This window comes from Gopherus flavomarginatus, chromosome 1, assembly GCF_025201925.1.
Source record: "Gopherus flavomarginatus isolate rGopFla2 chromosome 1, rGopFla2.mat.asm, whole genome shotgun sequence".
In the NCBI taxonomy this organism is placed as follows: Eukaryota; Metazoa; Chordata; order Testudines; family Testudinidae; genus Gopherus; species Gopherus flavomarginatus.
The window spans coordinates 202,621,923-202,646,593 of NC_066617.1; the positions used below are offsets into that span (position 1 = coordinate 202,621,923).

Here is a 24,671-nt window from a genome sequence, read left to right on the forward strand (position 1 = left end):
GCGAGTGTCATGTACCTTTCCCGGCCATCCCATACTGATGTCGATGAAACGTCCCTTGTGATCCGCCAGTGCTTGCAACACCATTGAAAAGTACCCCTTGCAGTTTATGTACTGGCTGCCATGGGGTCCGGTCCCAAGATAGGGATATGCGTTCCATCTGTCGCCCCACCACAGTTAGGGAATCCCATTGCAGCAAAGCCATCCACTATAAGCTGCACATTTCCCAGAGTCACTACCCTGGATAGCAGAAGCTCAGTGATTGCATTGGCCACTTGTATCACAGCAGCCCCCACAGTAGATTTACCCACTCCAAATTGATTACCGACTGACCAGTAGCTGTCTGGCATTGCAAGCTTCCAGAGGGCTATTGCCACTCACTTCTCAGCTGTGAGGGTGCTCTCATCTTGGTATTCTTGCATGTCAGGGCTGGGGAAAGCAAGTCACAAAGTTCCATGAAAGTGCTCTTATGCATGTGAAAGTTTTGCAGCCACTGGGAATCATCCCAGACCTGCAACACTATGTGGTCTCACCAGTCTGTGCTTGTTTCTGGGCCCAGAATCAGCGTTCAACAGCATGAACCTGCCCCATTACCACTATGATGTCCAAATTGCCAGGGCCCGTGCTTTGAGAGAAGTCTGTGTCCATGTCCTCATCACTATCGTGATCGTGATGTCGTCGCCTCCTCACCTGCTTTTGCAGATTCTGGTTCTGCACATACTGCAGGATAATTTGTGAGGTGTTTACAATGCTCACAACAGCAGCAGTGATGTTGAGCTGAGTGGGCTCCATGCTTGCCGTGGTATGGTGTCTGAAGGAAAGCAGAGTTTCTGCAGAATCAGTGCATGATGACGGATGCTACGAGAATAGATATTTATACTGAACGACAGATTCATGGCACCAAGAGAGCAGAGTTGCAATGTAAGAGGTGGAGGATGACAGTTAGCACTACGCGCATTTCCCGAGGACCCAGGAGCCCATGACGGACAACATGGAGAAATTCGCTGTCAAGACAATATCAGCAGAGCAGAGTTGCAGTGGAAGCGGTGTATGCCGATGGTGATGGTTTGCAGTCCTTCTGCACCATCTGCTGCCAGCAGCACCCTGGACACAATAGCAGCAGTGTCGGCGAGCTGAGATGAGCAGGCTGCACACTTGCTGTGGTATGGCGTCTGAAGGAGAGCAGGAAAGCAGAGTTGCAGTGGAAGCGGTGTATGACAATGTTGATGGTTTGCAGTCCTATTGAACCGTCTGCTGCCAGCAGCACCCAGGAATCACCCAGAACACAACAGTGGTGGTGTCAGTGAGCTGAGCTGAGCTGAGCAGGCTGCATATTTGCCGTGGTATGGCGTCTGTGCGGAAAAAAGGCACAAAACGATTGTCTGACCTTGCTTTCATGGAGGGAGGGGCAACTGATGACATGTACCCAAAACCACCTGCAACAGAGTTTTTGCCCCATCAGGCACTGGGAGCTTAACCCAGAATTCCAGTGGGCGGTGGAGACTGTGGGATAGCTACCCATAGTGCACCACTCTGAAAGTCGATGCTAGCCACAGTAGTGGGGACGCACTCCGCTTAGTGTGGACATAGGCAGTTGACTGTATAAAATTGATTTCTAAAAATCGACTTCTATAAAATTTGATCTAATTTCATAGTGTGGACATACCCTCAGAGCCTCCTCTTTAACTTCCTGCTTCTCTCATGTAAAAGGTGAAAATCTGAACTTGCAGGTATATCATAACTTGTTTTAACTTGTAGTAATAGTCCTCCATGTGGGTGGAAAAGGGGATAGTCTGAAACCTGTAGTCTGAAAAAATAATTCAGTTTCTGTATTTAAATGGTGATTTGTAAGAAAATAGGAGTATTCTCATGTTCTGGCAGACAGATGAAGTGAGAGCCAATTTTTGCTCCCTCCAGCAGACTTGCATAGAATAATATAGTAGATTAATATCATAATCATGGCTTGCTGCAGTGAAAGATGAGTATTTCTGACTTTTATCAGTTAAAACTAATTTTGATAAACCCCACATCTCATTTCTCTCTTCCTACTCTTTCCCTTGAGTAGCTCTAGCTAAAATCTAGAGGTCCACAGAGTTCCTCCAATAGCAATATATCCAACTTTTCTGTGAAATAGCTTTACTACTTCACTTTTGTAGAGTAAAATGCAAATAACTATCACCAGCTCATCTCCACCTGCAATCCTGTCATTGTCCAACTAACTTTAAAAATGCTGTCTACAGCCTTCTGCGTGCACACCGCACGTGCTGCACCTTCAGCCCAGCTTCCAATTCTGGTGTCTGTCCTACTCCCAGCCACCAAGTCTTCAACCTGCTCCCTCAATTCTATCCTTTTTTTTATGCCCTTGTCCCCAACTCAACTGTCCCTTTCTCTCATCCTCAGTGAGACACTCTTCTGCATTTAAACATTTCATCATTTCCCACAACCTCAAGCCCCTCAACATGAGTCTCCCTCTTCACTCTGAACATATTGTTTAATCCAATTTTGAACTGGGTCTCCATTTTGTATAAACTGCCTTCAAGCACCTCCACTTTAGGTTACCAGCAAACTTTCTGGACAGATCTCAAGGCTTATCTTCCATTCGTTATTTCTCAATTTATTTGCAGCCTTTAACACAGCTGATTGCTCCTTTCTTATGAAACCCTCTCCCTGTATCTTCCAAGACTCTGCTCCTGTGATTCTTTCTTGACAACTGGTCTTCTTCTGAGTTCCCTAGCAGACTAACCTCAGGTGTCACTTTTCTTTCATCTATATGCTGCCCCAGCATAACTTCATCCATTCTTAACTTCCATCATTACCATTGCTGGTGGGGAGATAGATCTAGGAGTCAGTCACCATCTCCTGCCGCTCTATGCGGAAACACATAAGCAAGTGTGTGCATGTGCATGGCAGAGTCTGCTCACTTGCAGGTTCACCCCTCATGGCTGAGCATGGTGTAGGGGCTCTCCTACTCCTTTGGCACTTCCTGCTGACAGCAGCTCTGGCTCTGGGCTGTTCTCTCTTCCTGTGACTTGACCCTCCAGCCAGGCCACTTCTAGGCCCGCCCCTTCTGGAGAAATCCAAGGACAACCTGCCAATGGTCTGGCAGCCTAACTGGAGATTGGGTCCAACTCAGGCTTTTGGGGCCTGCCCAGCCCTTGGCTGTGGGGTCTTCATGCCTCACCCTAGGTGAGCTGGTAGTGAAACCCAGGTTTACCCTCTACTGTGGTTCCAGCCCAGTAACCTTGTACGAAGCAGATGTCTGTTTATTCAGACCCACTTCTGTATCCCTGGACTGCTTCCTGGGCAGCTAGGCCTTTCCCTGGCTAACTCTCTTCTGCAGGTCCCAAGACAAAGGGGGGCCAAAGTAATTATGAAGAACAAAAGGAAACTTAAAAAGTCCAGCACCAGAGCTACCTGTCCTAAGGTGGCTCTGACATTTTAGAGCCCCAGCTGGTCCATCCTTCCTTCCAGGCAGGATATTGACTCAAAGGTATAGCCAGTTGTTGACTACATTCATGGTTTGCTCTTAAAATTTTTCAAGAGACCAAATAAACAACTTAGCCAAATCTATTGTCTAAAGACAAAAGAGCACAGTACGAAAAGGAGACACACCACACCCTTCTTCTGGGAAGCAATTCTTGTCTTGCAGCGTATTCACCTTACACAGAAAGTGTGCTTTAAAAATACATATTTCAGCTAGCAGTATTTATAATATGATTTTAAATGTTACAAAACTTTTTACATGTCACTAAAATCCAACCCCTTGTTTGTAACAGTTTCTTAACTTCTTGTTCTGTTTCATACTCTCCTTATCTCTGTTTTGGATACTACATTTCAAACCAGTTGGGCATAGAGGTACATACCAACCTGTGCTAGGACACGCCACTACATGTATATTGGTTTTGACAGGTTTCCTGTTTTTAATGCCAAAGCTGACTTCAGATTTGGAAAGTGTTGTCGGATATTTGATATGAGTGAACAGCATTGTGGGGAGAGCATAATGTGTTCAGTTAACATAACTTCCCAACACATGATATTAATTATATGTGTGTGTGTGTGTGTGTGTTATATTAATACTGTACACATAATACCCATTAATGTGGTTTATACTATGCCTAACATATATGTATTGGCTAATAGCTTCAAGCAGCCTCTGGTTAGGCTTTGGCCCCAGCCAGCCTTTCCTTCACAGGGCTAGCTCAAGAGGTCTAGTCCTCTCTATCAGCCACCACTGAGCCAAGCTTTTCCTCTTTTATCTCCTTCTTCCAGGCATGACATCTTACAAGGGTGTAGCCAGCTGGGGCTGATTGGGCCCACAGGCTCTCATTAACCCCTTCTTGGTCATTGTGGGAGCTTTCTTTCTCTTCTGCTTACTCTCCAAATGTCAGTGTGGCTGGGGCAGGTTGTGTTAGGCCATCCCAAGACTAAGACTGTTCTGTGCAGAAATGATTTTTCATGCAAAGACTGTGTCACAAATAATACAACACAAAATATGCCTCTTGAAAACTCATAAAAATATTGCAGCATAAATGAATGTCTTAATCTAGGCATGCTTAATCTCAAACAAAAGGCAGACTCAGTACACTTCCTGGGTGATCTAATCAGCCTAACTCAGTTACCACATCACCTAGCTAGACCCCAGTCTCATTCTAGCCATTGCCAAGTAAAAACTACCTCTGTCTCCAGCCTGTAGAACAAAACACACACACACACACAAAACCCACTCAAAACCTGCCCATGAAAAAGCTTCCCACTGAGCTCCCATCATTAGAGACCTTTCATCTGTGAGCTATCTGGGGGCTGGTCTACACTACGGGGGAAAATCGATCTTAGATATGCAACTTCAGCTACGTGAATAACATAGCTGAAGTCGAAGTATCTAAGATCGAATTACTCACCGTCCTCACGGCGCGGGATCGATGTCCGCGGCTCCCCCTGTCGATTCCGCAACTCCGTTCGGGTTGGTGGAGTTACGGAATCGATATAAGCGCGTTCGGGGATCGGTATATCGCGTCTAGATGAGACGCGATATATCGATCCCCGAGCAATCGATTGCTACCCGCCGATACGGTGGGTAGTGAAGATGTACCCTGAGGCTCTTAAGTCCTCCTTTTACTCCACCCCAATTAGGCCTAAAAAGATCTCCTGTACAAATGCCCCATAGTTCCTTTGGCTCATAGGTGGCTACTCAGTCACAGCCACATCAAAGACCTAGCGTGTCAAAAACTAAACTCTCAAATCCTCTTCCACTGTTGACAACTCCACTATCCTCAGTTTACCACTGAGTCCCAATTGTTGTAATATTTACCACCACCTCCCTCTCTCTTACGTGAGTCCTGTCACTAAATCCTGTCTTGATTTCTTTTCCAAAATGTTCATTTCCTGTCTACTTCCATTGTGACAACATTTTTTCAGGGTTTGATTGTTGCAAGGCTTTCTCTCTGACCTCCCAAAAACATGTCTTCCCCTGAGAAGTCTGTCCGAAGAAGTGCCACCAAAAATATTCCTTGCAAAATGCTTCCATCATTGTTAATCTCTCATTATTGTCACTTGCTTTCTGTTGCCTCCTTTAATCAAACTAATCTTTGTTCTTGACTTCAAAAGTCTCCACAACGTACCTCTCTGCTCTTGTCAGGGCCGGCTGCAGCTTTTCTGCCATGCCAAGAGGCAAAAAAAAAAATAAAAAAAACCGACAAGCAGCGGCACGTCGGTGGCAGCTCAATCGCACCACTGCTTCTGTGGCAGTTGGGTGGCAGGTCCTCCCTTTCGTCCTCTTTAGCAATTTGGCAGCAGCTCAAAGAGGAAGAGAGGGACTGAGGGACCTGCCGCCAAATTCCTGCTGAAGACCCAGACGTGCCACCTCGATACTGGATGGAGTGCCGCCCCTTTGAATTGGCCGCCCCAAGCACCTGCTTCCTACGCTGGTGCCTGGAGCCAGCCCTGACTCTTGTATCCTTTTGTTCCACTCGGTCCTCCTTTAGCCCATACTAGTGCTCTCGCTGTCAACCTCCTCCTTCTTCCATTGTGTACAATGTCGCCAATTCTCACAATATTTGATTATTTTATGTAGGCCTCAGCTCTTGGACCTGATTGTGAGGATCTCAGAGTTTTCTGAGTTTCTAGCTTGAAAATATGAATGCTACAGGTTCAAAATCCACAAGACAAATAAGAAGAACCCAAACGCTGTTCTTTAAAATCTTATGATTTTGGGGGGCTCGACTCATGTTTTTTTAACCCTTGAGGTTGTCATTCAGTTTTTCAGGTAAATCCCTATACCTGGAATTCCCTCTCTGACTTCCCTCTCTCACTCCTCCAACCTCTCCTCCTTGAGGTCTTTTCTCAAAATGCACTACTTCTGGTAGCCATGAAGACTATAGTTTCTTTTTTTTTTTTTAGGTGGTGTGTGGTCCTCATGATAAACACTACTTCCCGCGTGACTGCAGAATCTTCACTCTAACTTGCCCCAACCCACCCTGTACTATTGTCTTCACACATCATTCTGTTCCTAATTTATGTGTGAACTCTTTGGGGCAAGGTTCTGATATCTGGTAAACTGCCATGCATATCTATGGCACAGCATAAATAGAAAATAAAACCAATTTGATGCAAGAAGTTCATAGTGGACATACTGTACTCATGAGATATGGCACAGTAAATATTGCATGCTAAACTTGGGTACTGGTTCTATTTTTCAAATTAACAGTAAATGGAATTTTTTCTCTTTCTGTTTAACAGAAATTGCCCAAGTTATTGCCTCTTACACAGCAACAGGACCTGAACAACTTACCCTGGCTCCTGGTCAACTGATACTCATCAGAAAGAAGAATCCAGGTGGATGGTGGGAGGGAGAGCTCCAAGTTAGTTACTGCTACTACTTCTATAAAATTCCACATCCATATTTTGTTTTATTTGTCAAAGGATGGACACATCAGTACCTCTGGGAAAAAATTATTATGCAACCAAAATATTTGAAACATACATGTGTGTTCCACTCTATGCATCCGAAGAAGTGAGCTGTAGCCCACGAAAGCTTATGCTGAAATAAATGTGTTAGTCTCTAAGGTGCTACAACTACTCCTGTTCTTTTTACATTTACATTAGTTCTTCAAAATAAAATATAAAATTACCTAAGGTAATAGCAAGGCATTTTGCCATACTGTGGGTAATAGAAAGATACAAACAAAGGACAAATTTTGGGCTAATCAAATCTATTTCTTCAACCAGTCTTGCTAAATTTCTTTTGGTCTAAACTGACCATTTAAACTGGTCTTTTTTCCGTTGGAAAAATTATTGGGTTTCAGAGTGATGGTCAATTTCTTCACTGTCTGTCCTTTCTTCACCATTAATCTGCTCAATAAATTAATTAATGGCCAGCAGTCATATAAGGGTATGGTTGCCTAATGTTTAACATAGATGTAGTTTTATCCACCATGTGTAACAAAATTGAGTGTGATTAGGACAAATAAAAAAATTGCTTTTGATTTTAACTTAAAAGAAAACTCAAGCGATCCATTATACTACCTAAGCTAACTGACTCAATTTTTCCCAAATGAGAGCATATCTTGTGTGTATGTAAAAAGGAATGTTTAAAGCTGGTTTGGGAAGTACTGGCTGCTGTTTCAAGTTCTTCATTCAGTGGGACTGTTTTGTCACAATGGGGGCTACCGCTTTTACAAACCTTCTCTGCAAGGCCCAGTTTAATGAAAAAAACGATTAACTTTTGCTAGTAAAAAGCACTGGATGTCAGAAAGTTTTAAAGCTTTAAGATGCTTTAAAAATGGTTAATATTGTTAACACTATTAAAATAACCATCAAGTGTTCTTTGTTTTGTTTTTTAATGTTTAGAACTTGCTTCAGGTCAGTTCTGAAACTTTGACTTCGGTGCATGTTAACAACAAACCTAATTTTTTTTTTCAGTCTTGCTTTGTCATCAAACTGATTTTTGTGTGTATGCAGTGACAATATTATCCAAAAGAGCAAAATTATATAATTTTTTGTAATGCACATGTTTGAGTTTATCCAAACCTTAAATATTCACTACCATCTCCTCCCTTCCATATTTCTTTACTGGTGGTTCTTCCCTCTCTCTCTGGGAGCTCCTCTCACAGGTTAATTTCAGCAGCTTGCTACACCACTCTTAATTTGTAATGTAAAAGGCTCAAACAAGTTTTATTGTTGCCAATAAAAAAATATTTTAAAAGTAGAAAAGTTAAAACAGGATGCCTTCAGCAAGTAATAGGCAGTGTAAATGCTGAAACAAACATTGGACTTTTATTGTGTGAATATACATATTTACCTTGAGTTCCCATAATACCTAACTGTAGAACAGATTTAATATTTAGGGGTTTTTTTAATGTTTAGTTAAATGGCTTAAATCAGGATTAAAACAGATTTAACTTTTGTATTTAATTTTAAAAGCTTTAGGAACTGCTGTGAATACATGCTGCCAAACTTCATGCTGGCCAGGGACTATATTAATGTCCTTCTCCACTCTCCTCATAAAATCAAGCCTGTAGTTGAGTGAGAAGTCAGATTCACAAATTACAGAACACTTTGTATGTAACCCCACCACCGCTGCAGGACATCTAACACAGCTTTTAATACTGCAACAATTCTTTCTGTAACTTGGCAAAGTCAGAGACACTAGCAACCTAATAGTACACCTCTACCCTGATATAACGCGACTCGATATATCATGAATTTTGGATATAACGCAGTAAAGCAGTGCTCTGGGGGGCGTGGAGCTGCACACTCCAGTGGTTCAAAGCAAGTTCGACATAACGCGGTTTCACCTGTAACGCAGTAAGATTTTTTGGCTCCCAAGGACAGCGTTATATCGAGGTAGAGCTGTATTTTATCTGAAAACGTTTTGCCTATTGTTGCTACAAGTACTGCTGAAGGGTACTGTAGTGGAATGAAATTGAGGGAGGGGAGTAAATCTGTTTTTTTTTTTCTGTAGCATGTTTAGTTTGCTCCTTTGCCAGCATTTTGTAGTCTGTTTCCTGTGCTGGTTGCTTGGCTCTTTCATGCAGCATCTGGGAAAAGAGAAGCATTAAAAAACAAAAGTATGGCTGTAAAATGTGAGTGGCAGAAGGACTCAGGAGATGGTGTAGTATCAAACTACTTTTAATTCAGTTTTTAAAAACATGGCTATGTTTCAAGTTAACACTTGTTCTTTTAAACATTGAAATAATGTTTGCTCATAATTGTCCCTCAAAAAGAAATAGAACCTCCACTGTATCTCAGTCTGAAGGAACTGGATTAAATATTAGTCAGAGTGGCAAGATAAAATAAAATAAAATGCTGTAGGACTGCTTTTTCCAAACAGAACAGAGATACATAAATATCTATCAGGCATTGTATTCTGTTAGGCTTAAGGAGATCTTCCAGGACTATTTGGCTGTTAATAATCTATGCAGATTTTGAATCAGATCTAAAAAGATTAGGTTAAATTGGTAATCCAAGATGTAATACTGCACAGATGACTGCTTTCAATAGAACAAAAATACTTTTGTTATGCTTTGAAAGGCAAACTTCAGTGTAATATTAGAAATTCTTACATCTTCATCCAACTACAAAAAATAAATGGCAAAAAAACACACACAAATCTTAAAAAATAAAGAATTAGCACTAAAATTAGAAACTGCCAATATTACAGTTGTTGGTCAGAAAGATTTAAAAACCATTTCCCAGGCTTCTCTTCTGGTTCTTAGCTGGAGAGAAGTTCATTGACAAAATAATCTGAGACTGTTCCTGTGAAACATCTAGCCCAGTTTTGCAGCCAGAAACACTGGCATTGCCAGACTGGATCAGATCCGAGTTCCATCTGGGCCAGTGTTTTGTCTCCAATAATGCTCAGTACCAGATACTTCAGTGGAAGGTGTGACAATCCTGCCACAGGCAGATCTGTCTTCCACACTGTCTCATCCTAGTTTCCCTTAGTTAAATTGACTGGAGCCCTGAAGCATGAACTTTAATATCCCTTCCAAAATTTGTTATTAATTATAGCTGGAGATTCTTGGTATCTGTGTAAATGTCCAGTCCTTTTTTTTTTTTTTTTTTTTTTTTTTTTTTAAATCTTGCTAAGCGCTTGCTTTGATAAACGTCCAATCTTCAGGTTTATCTGAACAAAAACTTGGAACACACTTCCTATGCCACAGTGTCTGTCATTATCTTTGTAGCAATTGGTAACTGTTCGTGTATCTATTGTAAGTTTATAATACTACAGCTATAGTTTGCTGTTCTCCACGTGCGCTGAAGGTAGGACAAGAAATAATGGAGTTAATCTGCAGTAAGGGAGCGTTAGGTTAGATATGAGTAAAACCTTTTTAACTATAAGGGTAGTTAAGCTCTGTAATAGACTTCCAAGGGAGGTTGTGGAATCCCCATCACTGGAGGTTTTAAAGAACTGGTTGGACAAACAGCTGTCAAGGATGGTCTAGGTACTTGGATCTTGCTTTTAGTGAGGGAGCTGAACTTGATAAGCTTTTAAAGTCCCTTCCAATCTTACATTTCTATGATTCTGTACTCTAATTTTAGCTTTTTAGAAATACGATGTGGGACAAATCAGTGTTTGCCAAGTAGAAAAGGACTTAGATGAGTATCAGAATGTTTCAGTGCTCTTTAAAAAACCAACTGTCTATGTTCTTTAAGATCATTTGGCCTATTTTAAAGTGGTCTGTGTAACTTCAAATATGAATAAAATGTAGACTGACTTACTCTGTCCCGATTTGGGGTCTGCTGATGTGCTTAACCCTCTGAAAAGAATTATTTTCTTATTAGGCACGAGGGAAAAAACGACAGATAGGATGGTTCCCTGCTAACTATGTAAAACTTTTAAGTCCTGGTACCAGTAAAACTACACCAACTGAGCCACCTAAATCAACAGTATTACCTTCTGGTAAGTAATGCAGTAATGTTCTCAAAATATTTGTTGTTCTGTGTCACTTGTGTAGTTTAGAACTGGACATTTCTAGTGAATTAACTGTTATACTAGTCACTTGGGTTTCAAAGTTCCTTTCCAAAATATTTCATTTTTCTTATGAATTTCTATACAATAAGTTTCTTTATTTCATCTGTGGAGTATTTTCTCATATCTAACTTTGATCATATGACTTTAGGGAAAGAAGACCAGTCGAGTTAACATGTAATATATCTGTCATGCATGTTTGCTTATTTTAATGCTAATGAAAGGATACAGGACTGGTACCCCTAGAGACTGTAATATGCTATCCACTAAAGATCCAGCACAGGCAGTAACAAACAGTCCTACTAATGTATGCCAACTGTGGCAGGACCAGGTTTAAGGGTGAGAAGATAGTTCATTCTATGTCCTTAATATCCCTGCTGAGTTTGCCAGTTTGGGTGGTACCCTTGTGGTAAGGACACTTGCCCATGAGGATCTGAAGTGAGACAGTCAGTTTTTTCCACAAATGCCGTTGAACAATATCCAGATGGTAATGTCTTCCATTAATATTGACCTGGCTTGGACTTGCACTCATACACTACTTCCCTGAGCTGTTCTCTAACCACTATCATTCCCTTGAGCCAAAAGGAGTCTGTTTCTAATTGCTTGTGTATAAAACATTGAACCTATACACTGACACACCAAGCATGCCATCTATCTTGATGTTCTGTCTCCAAACATCTAGGAAAAGTAGTCATAAGTATTTAAATGCTGGGGAACTAATAAGTCATGAAATTATAATGGAATACTCGAATGACTGAAAGCTGTCATCTGATATGTTAGTGACTCTTTGAAAAGTATGAAATAAGTCTCATTTCAGTTTTTGGTGAAAGCAGGTGGCCACATCAGAAAAGTCTGCATCCCAAGCAGCACTAAATGGCTCTCTTATTGGTAGACTTAGCAGGGAAGCAAAAAAGTCAACTGGCATGAAGACTGATCTATCTTCTCACCACTGGTGAGGTAGCTCCCACCAGTTCAGGCTTGGGGCACACAAGCAAGGCATTGCGAAGGCACTTGTATTTTCTGTATTATAGGGCTGACAAGCTAGAACCTTTCACAAGTGCTAAACAATATTTTATACAAATACATAAACATTCTAGTAATGTCGTACATTATTCATAATGAATATTGGACACATAATGAAACATGATTGTATCAAATACAATTTTATATTGATTTTGGAGAGTGTGTGGAAGAAAAGGGATGGTCTTGTCTTTCCTTTTATAATGATGATGTCCTAATTTGGCATGTGGTCAGTCTAATAGGGTGTCTTTATGGATGAAGTCTGGAGGTATGGGCTGGTGGAACAGAGGTTTTTTATGTAAAGGAGCAACTTATGGCTGTGGGGAAAAGAACTGATAAGAATCTTCATAAGAGGAAAGTAGTGGCCAGGGTAGTACATAGAGAGGCGTCTTTAAAGTGTGCAATAGCACATGATGTCTGGAGTTTGAAGGAGGAGGACTATCAGAACATAACATGAATTGTATGATTTTGAACAGCTTTTTAAATTCTGTTGCATGGACACTTTTTGCCTATTGGGACATTGAGACTTCCTTAATTTCTCACTGCTTTACATCTGTCCCCTTCTAAACCTGTGATGTGAGCACTGTCCTCCTAGCTTGAGAAATGAGCAGGACTCCTTTCATAGCCTGTGAGTGCTACTTCTGTATTGCCACAGGTAGAGAGGTCATTTTATAGAAATACTAGGAAACCTGTTTCCAAGTATTCCTACTTATTTTAAAGAATAAGTGTGCTGCTTCCTTAGGATTTGTAGCTTGTGCTGAACTGGAGAGAGCCGGACAGGAACCTGCACTCTGATTCTAACCCACGTATCAGATGATGTATTACAGATAACCACTGGGCCAACTGCATATCATTATTGTTGTTGTTTTTAAACAGAAATGAGGGGTACATACACTTTAGTCTACTTATATAGTTATCTGTGGGTTTTGGAGCTGCTGTCACTGCTAGGAATGCAAGCAAATTGATATCATTCCTAGGGTTTTCCATCTGAGATGGGGTACAGTAGAACCTCAGAGTTTAGTAGTTTACATTTAACACGGTACTGTATTTGCTTCTTTTTTTTGTCTCTGCTGCTGCCTGATTGTGTACTTCTGGTTCCAAATGAGGTGTGTGATTGACTGGACAGTTCATAACTCTGGTGTTCATAACTCTGAGGTTCTACTGTATATTCAAAACTCCACTAGCAAACTTAAGTGTAGTGAGATAGGACCAAATTCAGACTTTATTTGGCTTGATACAGTATTAGTTGGGACAAATAACAATGGATGAAAAATTACCTTTTTTCAGCTTAAGAAATGGAATGCTAAAAATGTATAAATGTTAGAGAAACTCTGCACTGAAATACGTACACCATGTATAGTCAAATGTGGAAATTAGCTTGGATTAGTTATCTGACTCCTCAGCATGATAGGCAAAGCAATAATTAAAAGGAGTCATAACAGGCTCCAGGTCTCTGGAAAAGTAAACAGGAATTATTTTGAGTTATAAAAGTGCTATCACTCAGTACTGGCAGGAAGTTAAGAATGGAGAAATTAATGCTGAATATCATGGAGCTGTTTCCTGACATTGCGATCTATTAGACAGTCAAATGATCTTTTGAGGGGAAAATACCAGAAGCCCCATTGCTTGGAACATAGAACACAGCAGAAAGGATAAGGAAGTAAGTTGTTGTTGTTCTTTTGTTTAAAAGAGAATATAGCCCTACCTGGCTTGGGAGAATTGGGCCAATTTTCTAATTTTCCCCTCTATCGTGATTGTGTGGAGCCCATTGTGTCCTGGGAGCCACTCAGATATACTGAGTTCCATGGTAAGAAAATAGAAAAATGTATTGCAGGCAACAGTTTTGCCCTGGCAAGAGGATGGGTTAAATGACCTAACAAGTGTTCTGATTTTTTTTCCCCTCTCCCCCTTCCTCCCCTCCCAATAGTCTCTAATTTCTGATATTCTAAACATCTCTAGCAGCATTGGCACCAGAGGGATATCACTGCTTGCTTTCTCCTGACTGGAGCTGTGTTTAGTAGGTGGCTTTCTCCCCCTTCAAAGAGAAGTTACAATACTTCGAAGAAAGAGTCCATACCCTAAATTTGTAAAAGTAGGGATTCGAAAATGTTATGTATGCCACACTTATTTGTCAGTTGACCGGTTCTAGCTGAGAGAGTAGGCTTTGTAATGCTAGAGAAGATCCAGAACATGTGGGATTGTTTTGTCTCCACATAAAACCACCATGGACCTTTTGTGGATAGAATAACTATAAAACTAAAGTTAAATGGCTGTAGAAAACTAATATCTAATCCTAGAACGAGTTTTGACTTTCAGAAAGTCAATCTTGATATGTAAACTCATCTTATTATTTGCTGAGTATTTTCTAACCAGGGAAATATTGCAGACAGTAATCATTATTGTAACTTGAATACACTTACATATGATAGTTTACTGGAATGTTATCGATGCCATAGACTTGTTCATTTATCTTACAGTGTGCCAAGTAATTGGCATGTATGACTACACTGCACAGAATGACGATGAACTGGCATTCAATAAAGGCCAGATCATAAACGTCCTGAACAAGGATGACCCAGATTGGTGGAAAGGAGAAGTGAATGGACAAGTGGGTCTCTTCCCATCCAACTATGTGAAACTGACAACAGATATGGACCCAAGCCAGCAATGTAAGTGACCTGTTCACTATCTTACCGTTACTGCTTATGTAGTATTTTAAAATGTAACATGCAGCATTGCTATGATTCTGCTATGGTTTGCAGAACTCAAAGCTTGACCACTGCTGCATTTGCCAAAGTCTCTTTGAAGACCTTCTGTAAAAGAAACCTTATTTTGTGTTTTTGGTTTTTTTAGTTCCATCCCCTTTGTAGCACGTTCCCGTTTATCATTTTTGCATCATGCCGTTTACATGCCTGACTCATTTTCCTAGCTTGAATTTTGCTCATTGTTTTGTTTTGCTTATGTGTTGTTTTCCTCCTTTTTCTAGGAATCATATGTTGTCCATCCCCCACTCAGGCTTGAAAGTCCTCAAAGAGACCCACTATCCCATATCACTGCCCAGAGGGATGATGGGAGATGCAGCCTTGATCATGTGACTTCCAGCATGATCATCTACTGCCTTCTGAATAGAAGAACACACTGCAGAGCAGTTTACCTCATTTTACATTAGTTGCATGTAATCACAATGTTTGGGTTAATTATCTACAGCTATAGAAGCTAAATTACAAAAAAAAAAAAAAAAATACACAGGATAGTGGGTCCTTTTGTGGCTTTCATAGTTACCAAACTAATTTTTTCCACCTTTGCACAGGTGCTTTCAGTAGTTTTACAAATAATTTTAAATGTGTATCTTAGCCTTCTAAAGGAAAAGAATAAATAAAATTTCTGCAATGCAATTTTCTTCTTGCAAAAAGACCCACTATCAAGGAATGCTGCATGTGCTATTAAAATTGTTCCAAATGTCCATTAATCTGAGACTTTATCTTTTTTTATTGTTCACTTGTCCAGTGTTATCAATGTCTTGTTTTTTCTATTACAAAAGAACAGAAGGAGCTAAATCAGTTTAAGGAACTTTAACACATGCCCAATTGGTATTTTGTTCCAGTTCTTATACTGTATGTATCAGGTGTTCCGTGTTGAGTGTGTAATACATTGTGGACTGAAGAAATTAATTTCCTTCCAATGCAAGAGATACTATTCTTGCATAATGCTGTAATCCTTATTGCATTAATTTTATTTTGCACTGTTATTTGTAGCTACAGTAAGAAAGCATCTATGTTTTGTTTGTCTCAGATTTGTGTGGTTTTTGCATTTTCATATCCGAAATCAGTAAAATACTACATTCATGTGGTCTTTGAGAATTAACATGACTTTTTTTTCAACCTGTTACATGAAGTTTTATTACCATTGTTACTTTTACATGACTATGGAACATCATCTTTTGAACAATTAATTATCTTGACAAGAAAGAATGTATAGAAATATCTCCCTGCAATTAATTTCCAATGTTTACATTTTTTAACTAGACTGTGGAATTTATACAAATTAATATTAAATGGAGCTTACAGTCAAGTTTATGTAATAGATGTGCTGTAGCCTAAGCCATGTTTGTCTTTCAAACATTAGTTATAAACTCTTAATGAAATGCCTGATGTGCTCTGCACCGGGGGGGAAAGAACCATGCCTCAAGCACAATATAGCCGTTCTACTAATGACTTTAACATTTAGTCATGTTCTGTTCATGTATTTCTAAATTTCATGCTGGCGGTGTCGTAGAGTTCCTTCCTTACCCCTCCCCCATTTTCATATGGTGCAAAGAACAAGTGAAGCTCCTTATTCAATTGCACTTCAGTATTTTCATTGATATGAATGTAAAATATATAAATATATAAAACCTGCAGCTTTAACAACTGTAATACAGCCTTTACAAGTAGTCACATGTATAGATAATTAAATTCTTCGTATAAAACGCTAGACCAAAATGTGTTTGTTGTCTTCTTGCTGTGTACAAACAGAATGTGACAATGGTATTAGTATGTGTAACAAATTAACCATACATGAATAACCTGAAACTCAGCTTTTAATACTGAGGGAAGTTTGTGGTGTTTCCTTTGCATACTGAGACACATTCAAATTGATCACAATTAATTACAACTTTTCAAACTTGGCTCCTGTTCATGTTTTCTAAATGCTATGTTGAAATCAATCAACATGCAAGTCTCATCTATCAGCAGAGAGTGGAGCAATTTGTAGTATGTTAGCACACTGACTCTCAAACTTAATTTTAAGACTAGGATTTAAGCTTAAAATTGGCTTGTTAGTTTGCTACACAGATTTTCCTTCTCCTAGAAGTGCATTCAGCATGGTACAATATAATGTATTTCCTTGACTAGTTTGCAAAAAAAATGCTCTGTACACCAGCATAGCTTAATGTAAATATTTTGGATATCAAGCAAATATTTTCATACTATAATCATGCATGCCACTGTTACTTTAATGAAGGCTTTCTCAACATTCCCATTATAAGTTTGTGTCAAGGTTTTTTCCCCACTTTGAATTTTAGCGCCCAAAAAGTGGGGACCTGCATGATTACTTTTAAGCTTAATTACTAGCTTAAATTTGGTACGCTGCCACCAGACAAAATATAGTGTTTGGCACACTTCCTGTTCCCCCAAAACCTTCCCTGGGGAACCCAAGACCCAAACTTCTTGGGTTTTAACACAAGGAGAAATAAACCATTCCCCCTCCTTCCCCGCCCCCAGACTTTTCCCCTCTGTGGGTTGCCTTGGGAAGCTATATAGATCCAAACTCCATGGATCTTAAAACAAAGAGGAATTAACTATTTCCTTCCTTCCCCCCCCCCCCCCCCCCACACACACACACCAATCCCTGGTGAGTTTAGACTCAGTCCCTTGGATTCCAAAACAAGGAAAAATCAATCAGGTTCTCAAAAAAAAAAGCTTTTAATTAGATAATTCTTACTTTTTCTTTCTTTATGTAAAATCAGGATGGTAAATGCTTACAGGGTGTTCAGATTCATATAATCTAGAGGGACTTCCCACCCCGTTTCCCCCCCCCCCAGCCTGAGAGTCAAAGTTACAGCAAACAGAGGTAAAAATCCTTCCAGCAGAATACACATTTACAAGTTAAGAAAACAAACATAAGACTAATCCGCCTTTCCTGGCTAGTACTTACTATTTTGAAACATGAGAGACTGATTCAGAAAGATTGGAAAAAACCTGGGTGTATGTTTGGTCCCTCTTAGCTCCAAGAGCGAACAACGAACAAAACAAACAGCACAAACAAAGACTTCCCTCCACCAAGATTTGAAAGTATCTTGTCCCCCCATTGGTCCTCTGGTCAGGCGTCAGCCAGGTTCACTGAGCTTCTTAACCCTTTACAGGTTAAAGAGACATTAACCCTTAACCATCTGTTTATGACACGCCTCCCAAATCTCAGACAGTGTGGAACCATACTGGCGGTGATTTCTTCCTAGAACTTTAGAATAAACAGATTAATACAACACATGCATCTTTACATATACTACTAATTATGTAAACTACAAGACTTTTCACATTATAAGGACAATTTTTAACCAATTGATGCTGGGAAACTTTCACGGGAGAGTGCATCAGCTACTTTGTTAGAAGCTCCTGAAATGTGTTGAATTTCAAAATCAAAATCTTGGAGAGCTAAACTCCATCGAAGCAGTTTTCTGTTTCCCTTGGCAGTATGAAGCCACTTTAGTGCAGCATGGTGGGTTTGTAGTTGGAACCGCCGTCCCCAAACATATGCATGTAGCTTTTCCAGGGCATACACAATGGCATAGCATTCTTTTTCACTGATTGACCAGTGGCTTTCCCTCTCAGACAGTTTCTTGCTGAGAAACACAACAGGATGGAAGTTTTGATTCGGTGCTTCCTGCATTAAAACTGCTCCTACACCACGCTCATATGCATCTGTGGTTACTAGGAATGGTTTGTCAAAGTCAGGGGCCCTTAGCACAGGGTCAGACATGAGTGTCGCCTTAAGCTGGGTAAAGGCCTTCTGACACTCATCAGTCCACTTAACTACATTCGGCTGGGTCTTTTTGGTTAGGTCTGTTAGTGGGGCAGTGATTTGGCTGTAGTGGGGTACAAATTGTCTGTAATACCCAGCCAAGCCTAAGAACGATTGGACCTGTTTCTTTGACTTTGGAACAGGCCACTTTTGGATAGCATCCACCTTGGCCTGTAGGGGGTTTATTGTTCCTTGACCCACCTGGTGTCCCAGGTGAGTCACTCTGTTTTGGCCTATTTGACACTTTTTAGCCTTAACAGTTAGTCCTGCCTCCCTGATGCGCTCAAAGACTTTTTCCAGGTGTTCTAGGTGTTCGGGCCATGAATCAGAAAAAATGGCCACATCATCGAGGTAGGCAACTGCATATTCTCCCAATCCTGCTAGGAGACCATCTACAAGTCTTTGGAAGGTGGCGGGTGCATTTCGCAGCCCGAAAGGAAGCACATTAAATTCATACACCCCTGCATGGGTGATGAAGGCTGACCTTTCTTTGGCGGGTTCATCTAGCGGTACTTGCCAGTAGCCCTTGGTTAAGTCTATTGTAGAGATGAACTGGGCACGTCCCAATTTCTCCAATAGCTCATCGGTGCGTGGCATTGGATAGTTGTCGGGACAAGTTACAGCATTTATCTTACGGTAGTCCACGCAAAAGCGTATTTCCCCATCTGGTTTGGGTACCAGAACTACTGGAGATGCCCATGCACTGGTAGATGAGCGGATTATACCCATCTGTAGCATGTTTTGGATCTCCCGTTCTATAGCAGCTTGGGCATGAGAAGACACCCGGTAGGGTGGGGCTCTAATTGGGTGAGCATTACCTGTGTCAATGGAGTGGTATGCCTGTTCAGTCCATCCTGCGGTGGCTGAGAACAATGGGGTGAAGCTAGTGCACAGCTTCTTGATCTGTTGCCGCTGCAGACGTTCCAAGGTTGTGGAGAGGGTCACCTCTTCCACGCCACCGTCACTTTTTCCTTCGTAGTAGAAACCTTCAAACCACTCAACATCATCTTCTCCCTGGGCTTTAAACTGACAAACCTTTAAGTCTCTGGAATAAAAGGGCTTGAGAGAATTAACATGGTACACTTTAGGCTTTAGGGAGGAGGTGGGAAATGCTATGAGATAGTTAACAGCTCCTAGGTGCTCTTGGACTGTGAATGGCCCTTCCCATGATGCTTCCATCTTATGGGTCTGTTGCACGTTTAAGACCATAACCTGGTCCCCTACTTTGAAGGAACGCTCTCTGGTATGTTTATCATACCAGGCCTTTTGTTCTTCCTGAGCATCCTTTAGGTTTTCTTTAGCAAGGGCTAAAGAGTGTCAGAGGGTGCTTTATAGGTTGCTTACAAAGTCTAGAATGTTAGTTCCTGGAGAAGGCGTAAAGCCCTCCCATTGCTGCTTCACCAACTGTAATCACTCCTTAACCTCGTGGCCATCCACAAGTTCGAATGGTGAAAACCCTAAACTGGGATGTGGTACAGCCCTGTAGGCAAAAAGCAACTGCTGCAATACTAGGTCCCAATCATTGGAGTGTTCAATTACGAATTTACGTATCATGGCCTCCAAAGTTCCATTAAACCTCTCCACCAGGCCATTGGTTTGATGGTGGTAAGGGTTGGCAACCAAGTGATTCACCCCATGAGCTTCCCACAGATCTTCCATGGTCCCTGCCAGGAAATTATGAATCTGTAAGGATGTCGGAGGGCCAACCTACCCTGGCAAAAATGTCTGTTAAGGCCTGGCCCACAGTTTTAGCCCTGGTGTTGCTTAGAGCTACTGCTTCCGGCCATTGGGTAGCAAAGTCCACGAAAGTCAATATGTACCACTTTCCTCTGGGGGCCTTTTTTGGGAAAGGACCCAGAATATCCACAGCTACTCGCTGAAATGGGACATCAATTATGGGGAGTGGCTGGAGAGAGGCTTTGACCTGGTCTTGGGGCTTTCCCACTCATTGGCACACCTCACAAGACTGGACATAATTGGCAACGTCCTTGCCCATCCCCTCCCAATGGAAGGACTTCCCCAACCTGTCTTTGGTTCTGTTCACCCCAGAATGGCCACTGGGATGATCATGGGCTAAGCTTAAGAACTTTCCCCGGTACTTAGTTGGAACTACCAACTGTTTTTGAGGATACCAGTCTTCTTGGTGTCCAACAGAAAGAGTCTCCTTTTATAAAAGTCCTTGTTCTACAACAAACCGGGATCGGTTAGAAGAACTGAGAGGCAGTGGGGTGCTCCGTGCTGCCGCCCAAGCTTTCTGAAAGCTGTCATCTGCTTCCTGCTCAGTCTGTAACTGTTCCCTTGAGGCTGGAGACACCAGTTCCTCCTTAGACTGTGGACTTGGGCTTTGTCCCTCTGGAAGCGATGTAGGTGATGGGGTTTTTTGTTGATGGTGTACCGCTTGCCGCTGGTGCACTATGCGATATTTCAGGTTCTGGCTGAGCCTCTTGGGTAGGGTTGTCTGCTGCTTCTGCCAGTTCAGGCCCGCTGGCACCCTCTGGCGTTGGGGTTGGAGATGGGTTTGCAAGCGCTGGCATCAGTGCTGGCAACGGTTCTGGTGCTTGTTGCTTTTCCAGTTCCGGTTCTGGAACTGGATGCACTGTGGCTGTTGCAGTCATTGGCAAGGGATCCGGGTCCACCACCTCTGTCTGGGTCTCTGGTAACACAGATGGGGCCCTTGTGGACGGCTCAGGAACAGGGATGGGTCTGGAAGCTTGCCTGGCTTGGCTGCGTGTAACCATTCCCACCCTCTTGGCCAGCTTCACCTGGTTGGCCAAGTCTTCCCGCAGTAGCATGGGGATGGGATAATTGTCATAGACTGCGAAAGTCCACATTTCTGACCAGCCTTTGTACTGGACAGGCAGTTCAGCTGTAGGCAAGTCTACAGATTTTGACATGAATGAGTAAATTGTCTCTTGGGCCTCTGGGTTGATGAATTTGGGGTCCACTAAGGATTGGTGGATAGCTGACACTTGTGCCCCCATGTTTCTCCACGCGATAACCTTCTTTCCACCCATTCTCAAAGTTTCCCTTCGCTCCGAGGGTATTTGAGAGGCATCTGGGCCTGGGGATCTTTGGTGTGATGGTGATGTAATGAACTGCACTCGGTTGGGGTTCTTGGGGCAGTTGGCCTTTATATGTCCCAATTCATTACATTTAACGCACTGCCCAGCTGACTGGTCACTGGGCCAAGGTGGGTTGCTGGAGACTGGTGAGGTGGGACAATAGTGTGTCTGGGGCTTTCCTTGGGTTGTAGTTGGGGTCTTGGGTTGCCCTCAGTGACAGGGTTTATTTTCTGTTTGCCCCTTGTGATATTCGCTTCCCTTGCTAGTAGTTTTTTTCTTTTCTGCCACTTCCACCCATCTAGCTCCAATTTCCCCTGCCTCGGTTACAGTTTTGGGCTTCCCATCTAGGATGTACCTTTCTATTTCCTCAGGAACATCCTCTAAGAACTGTTCCATTTGCATTAGGAGGGACAGCTCGTCCAGAGATTTAACATTTTCTCCTAATATCCAGGCATTCCAATTCTTTCCAATGTGGTAGGCGTGTCGGGTGAATGACACATCTGGTTTCCACCTTAGGGCTCTGAACCGCCGACGGGCATGCTCAGGTGTTAGCCCCATTCTGATTCTGGCCTTGGTTTGAAAAAGTTCATAATCAGTCATGTGTTCCTTAGGCATTTCAGCCGCCACCTCTGCTAAGGGTCCACTGAGCTGTGGCCTCAGCTCTATCATGTACTGGTCTGTAGAGATGTTGTACCCATGGCAGGTCCTTTCAAAATTTTCTAAGAAGGCCTCAGTGTCATCACCTGCCTTGTAGGTGGGGAATTTTCTGGGATGGGAAATAGTACCTGGAGAAGGGTTGTTAGGTTTGGCTGGAATATCTGGCTTAGTCTTTGCTAATTCCATGGCCTGCTGGTGGGCCTCCCTTTGGATCTCCAGCTCTTTTTGTTTCCTCTCTATTTCTCTCCTGTGGGCAGCCTCTTTGGCTTGTTCTTCTCTTTTGTGGGCCACTTCTTCCCTGGCTATTTCTGCATTAATTAGTTCCATCCGTCTCTTATGTTCGTTGTGTCTCTCTGCTGCTTCTAGCTTTGCCAGTTCCTGTTTAACGGCTTCCTTGGAACTCATTGTTCCTGCTTTCTCGTGCTGGCCGCCCCCTCTGCAGCTTACTGACTGCTTGGTTAACAGAGATTTTCTAATTAGCTATGCCCGAGAGGTAGAAAGAAAGAAAACAATTCACTTGTAAATGCCTTTTGCTGGCTGTCTGCTGGCTGACTGCTTGAGCCTCCTCTTAACAAAGACCCTTATTAAAAAACTTAACACCTCTGCCCTCAGACTGCTTTCCAAGCAGCTAGAAAGGAGAGGAAAAAAAACTCACTGGCTTTGGTTCTTAAACTCAATCCCACCACTGTGCCACCATGTCAAAATATAGTGTTTGGCACATTTCCTGTTCCCCAAAAAAACCTTCCCTGGGGAACCCAAGACCCAAACCCCTTGGGGCTTAAAACAAGGAGAAATAAACCATTCCCCCTCCTTTCCCACCCCCCAGACTTTCCCCTTCCTGGGTTGCCTTGGGAAGCTATACAGATCCAAACTCCTTGGATCTTAAAACAAAGAGGAATTAACCATTCCCTCCCACCAATCCCTGTTGAGTTTAGACTCAATCCCTTGGATCCCACCACTGCCATCATGTCAAGGTTGTCAAGACAACCCAGGGAGGGGAAAGTCTGGGGGGGGGGGAAAAGGAGAGGGAATGGTTTATTTCTCCTTGTTTTAAGACCCAAGCCCCAGGGAAGGTTCTGGGGGAACAGGAAGTGTGCCAAACACTATATTTTGGCTGGTGGCAGCCTACCAAATTTAATCTAGTAATTAAGCTTAAAAGTAATCATGCAGGTCCCGACTTTTTGGACGCTAAAATTCAAAATGGGGAAAAAACCTTGACATGGTGGCAGCTGTGGAATCCAAGGGATTGAGTCTAAACTCACCAGGGATTGGTGGGAGGGAATGGTTAATGCCTCTTTGTTTTAAGATCCAAGGAGTTTGGATCTGTATAGCTTCCCAAGGCAACCCACAGAGGGGAAAGTCTGGGTGGGGGAAAGGAGGAGGAATGGTTTATTTCTCCTTGTTTTAAGCCCCAAGGGGTTTGGGTGTTGGGTTCCCCAGGGAAGGTTTTTGGGGGGAACAGGAAGTGTGCCAAACACTATATTTTGTCTGGTGGCAGCGTACCAAATTTAAGCTAGTAATTAAGCTTAAAAGTGATCATGCAGGTCCCTACTTTTTGGACGCTAAAGTTCAAAGTGGGGGAAAAAAATTGACAGTTTGTGTGTGTGTAAAGATGTGCAACTTTACTATAAACATTTGTCCTAACCACAATATTGGCCTGTATAACACCAGCCCATAAATGGATTTTCTCCAAATTTGGGCAGTATCTTTGTAATTACAGTACTTAAATGAATATTTTTTTTCTCTTCTCTGTAGATTTAGTGGGGTCTGGTGCTTGCTTTTTATTTGTGTGTGTGTGTATGTGCTCTTTTTTTAAAGTGTTTTTAAAAAAAAATCAAGCAGGCAATATTTTTAAACAAATTTTTATAAATTTTGATACACTGGCTTATTATGCATGATTGACAAATCACAATGGCACCAAAGTTCTTAAGGTTAATGAGCCATGAACTGAAGAGTCTGTTTGTTCTATAAACGCATTAGTGTATAGTGTGCCAAGAATCCTTGCTCTAAAGAGTGCTATGTACCAGTTGACACGGCTATAGCTTATAAAGCAGTCCATTATTGCGAATAATCAACTCACTAAATAGCTCAAATCACAGACTAATGTGTCCTGAACAAGACGTTCAAGTGAGCCATTATGGTTTATGCTAAAGCACATGAAGGTAAAAGGTATCCATAAATATTTGTTGACTCAATAGACTGTAATAATTCAAGGGAATTCTATTTGCTATGTAGTTGCTACAATTCCTTTGAAAATGATGTATCAGAATGAGCTGTCCTACACATTCATTGTTACCTTTCTAGATTTTCAAATTTCTACATTAAGTAAAAACAAAATCAAAGGGACTGCAATGACAAAAAACTTTTAAATTTGATTCTTTAATATTACACCATTGAAAGCAAAGTCT

The 24,671-nt window shown here is 41.8% G+C and overlaps 1 protein-coding gene across 9 annotated transcripts in view; it reads left to right on the forward strand.

The window, feature by feature from the left end:
* ITSN1 (intersectin 1) overlaps positions 1-24,671 on the forward strand; it is a 218,273-nt gene that overhangs the window by 160,007 nt on the left and 33,595 nt on the right. For 8 of the 9 annotated variants that reach the window (XM_050929035.1, XM_050929025.1, XM_050929057.1 and 5 more), the window contains 3 exons: positions 6,733-6,854; positions 10,780-10,897; positions 14,464-14,655. In XM_050929035.1, the coding sequence (XP_050784992.1) occupies positions 6,733-6,854; positions 10,780-10,897; positions 14,464-14,655 (432 nt within the window). Of the gene's footprint in view, positions 1-6,732; positions 6,855-10,779; positions 10,898-14,463; positions 14,656-14,972; positions 15,847-24,671 lie in introns of those variants that run through there. The other variant, XM_050929092.1, reaches the window with a different exon arrangement.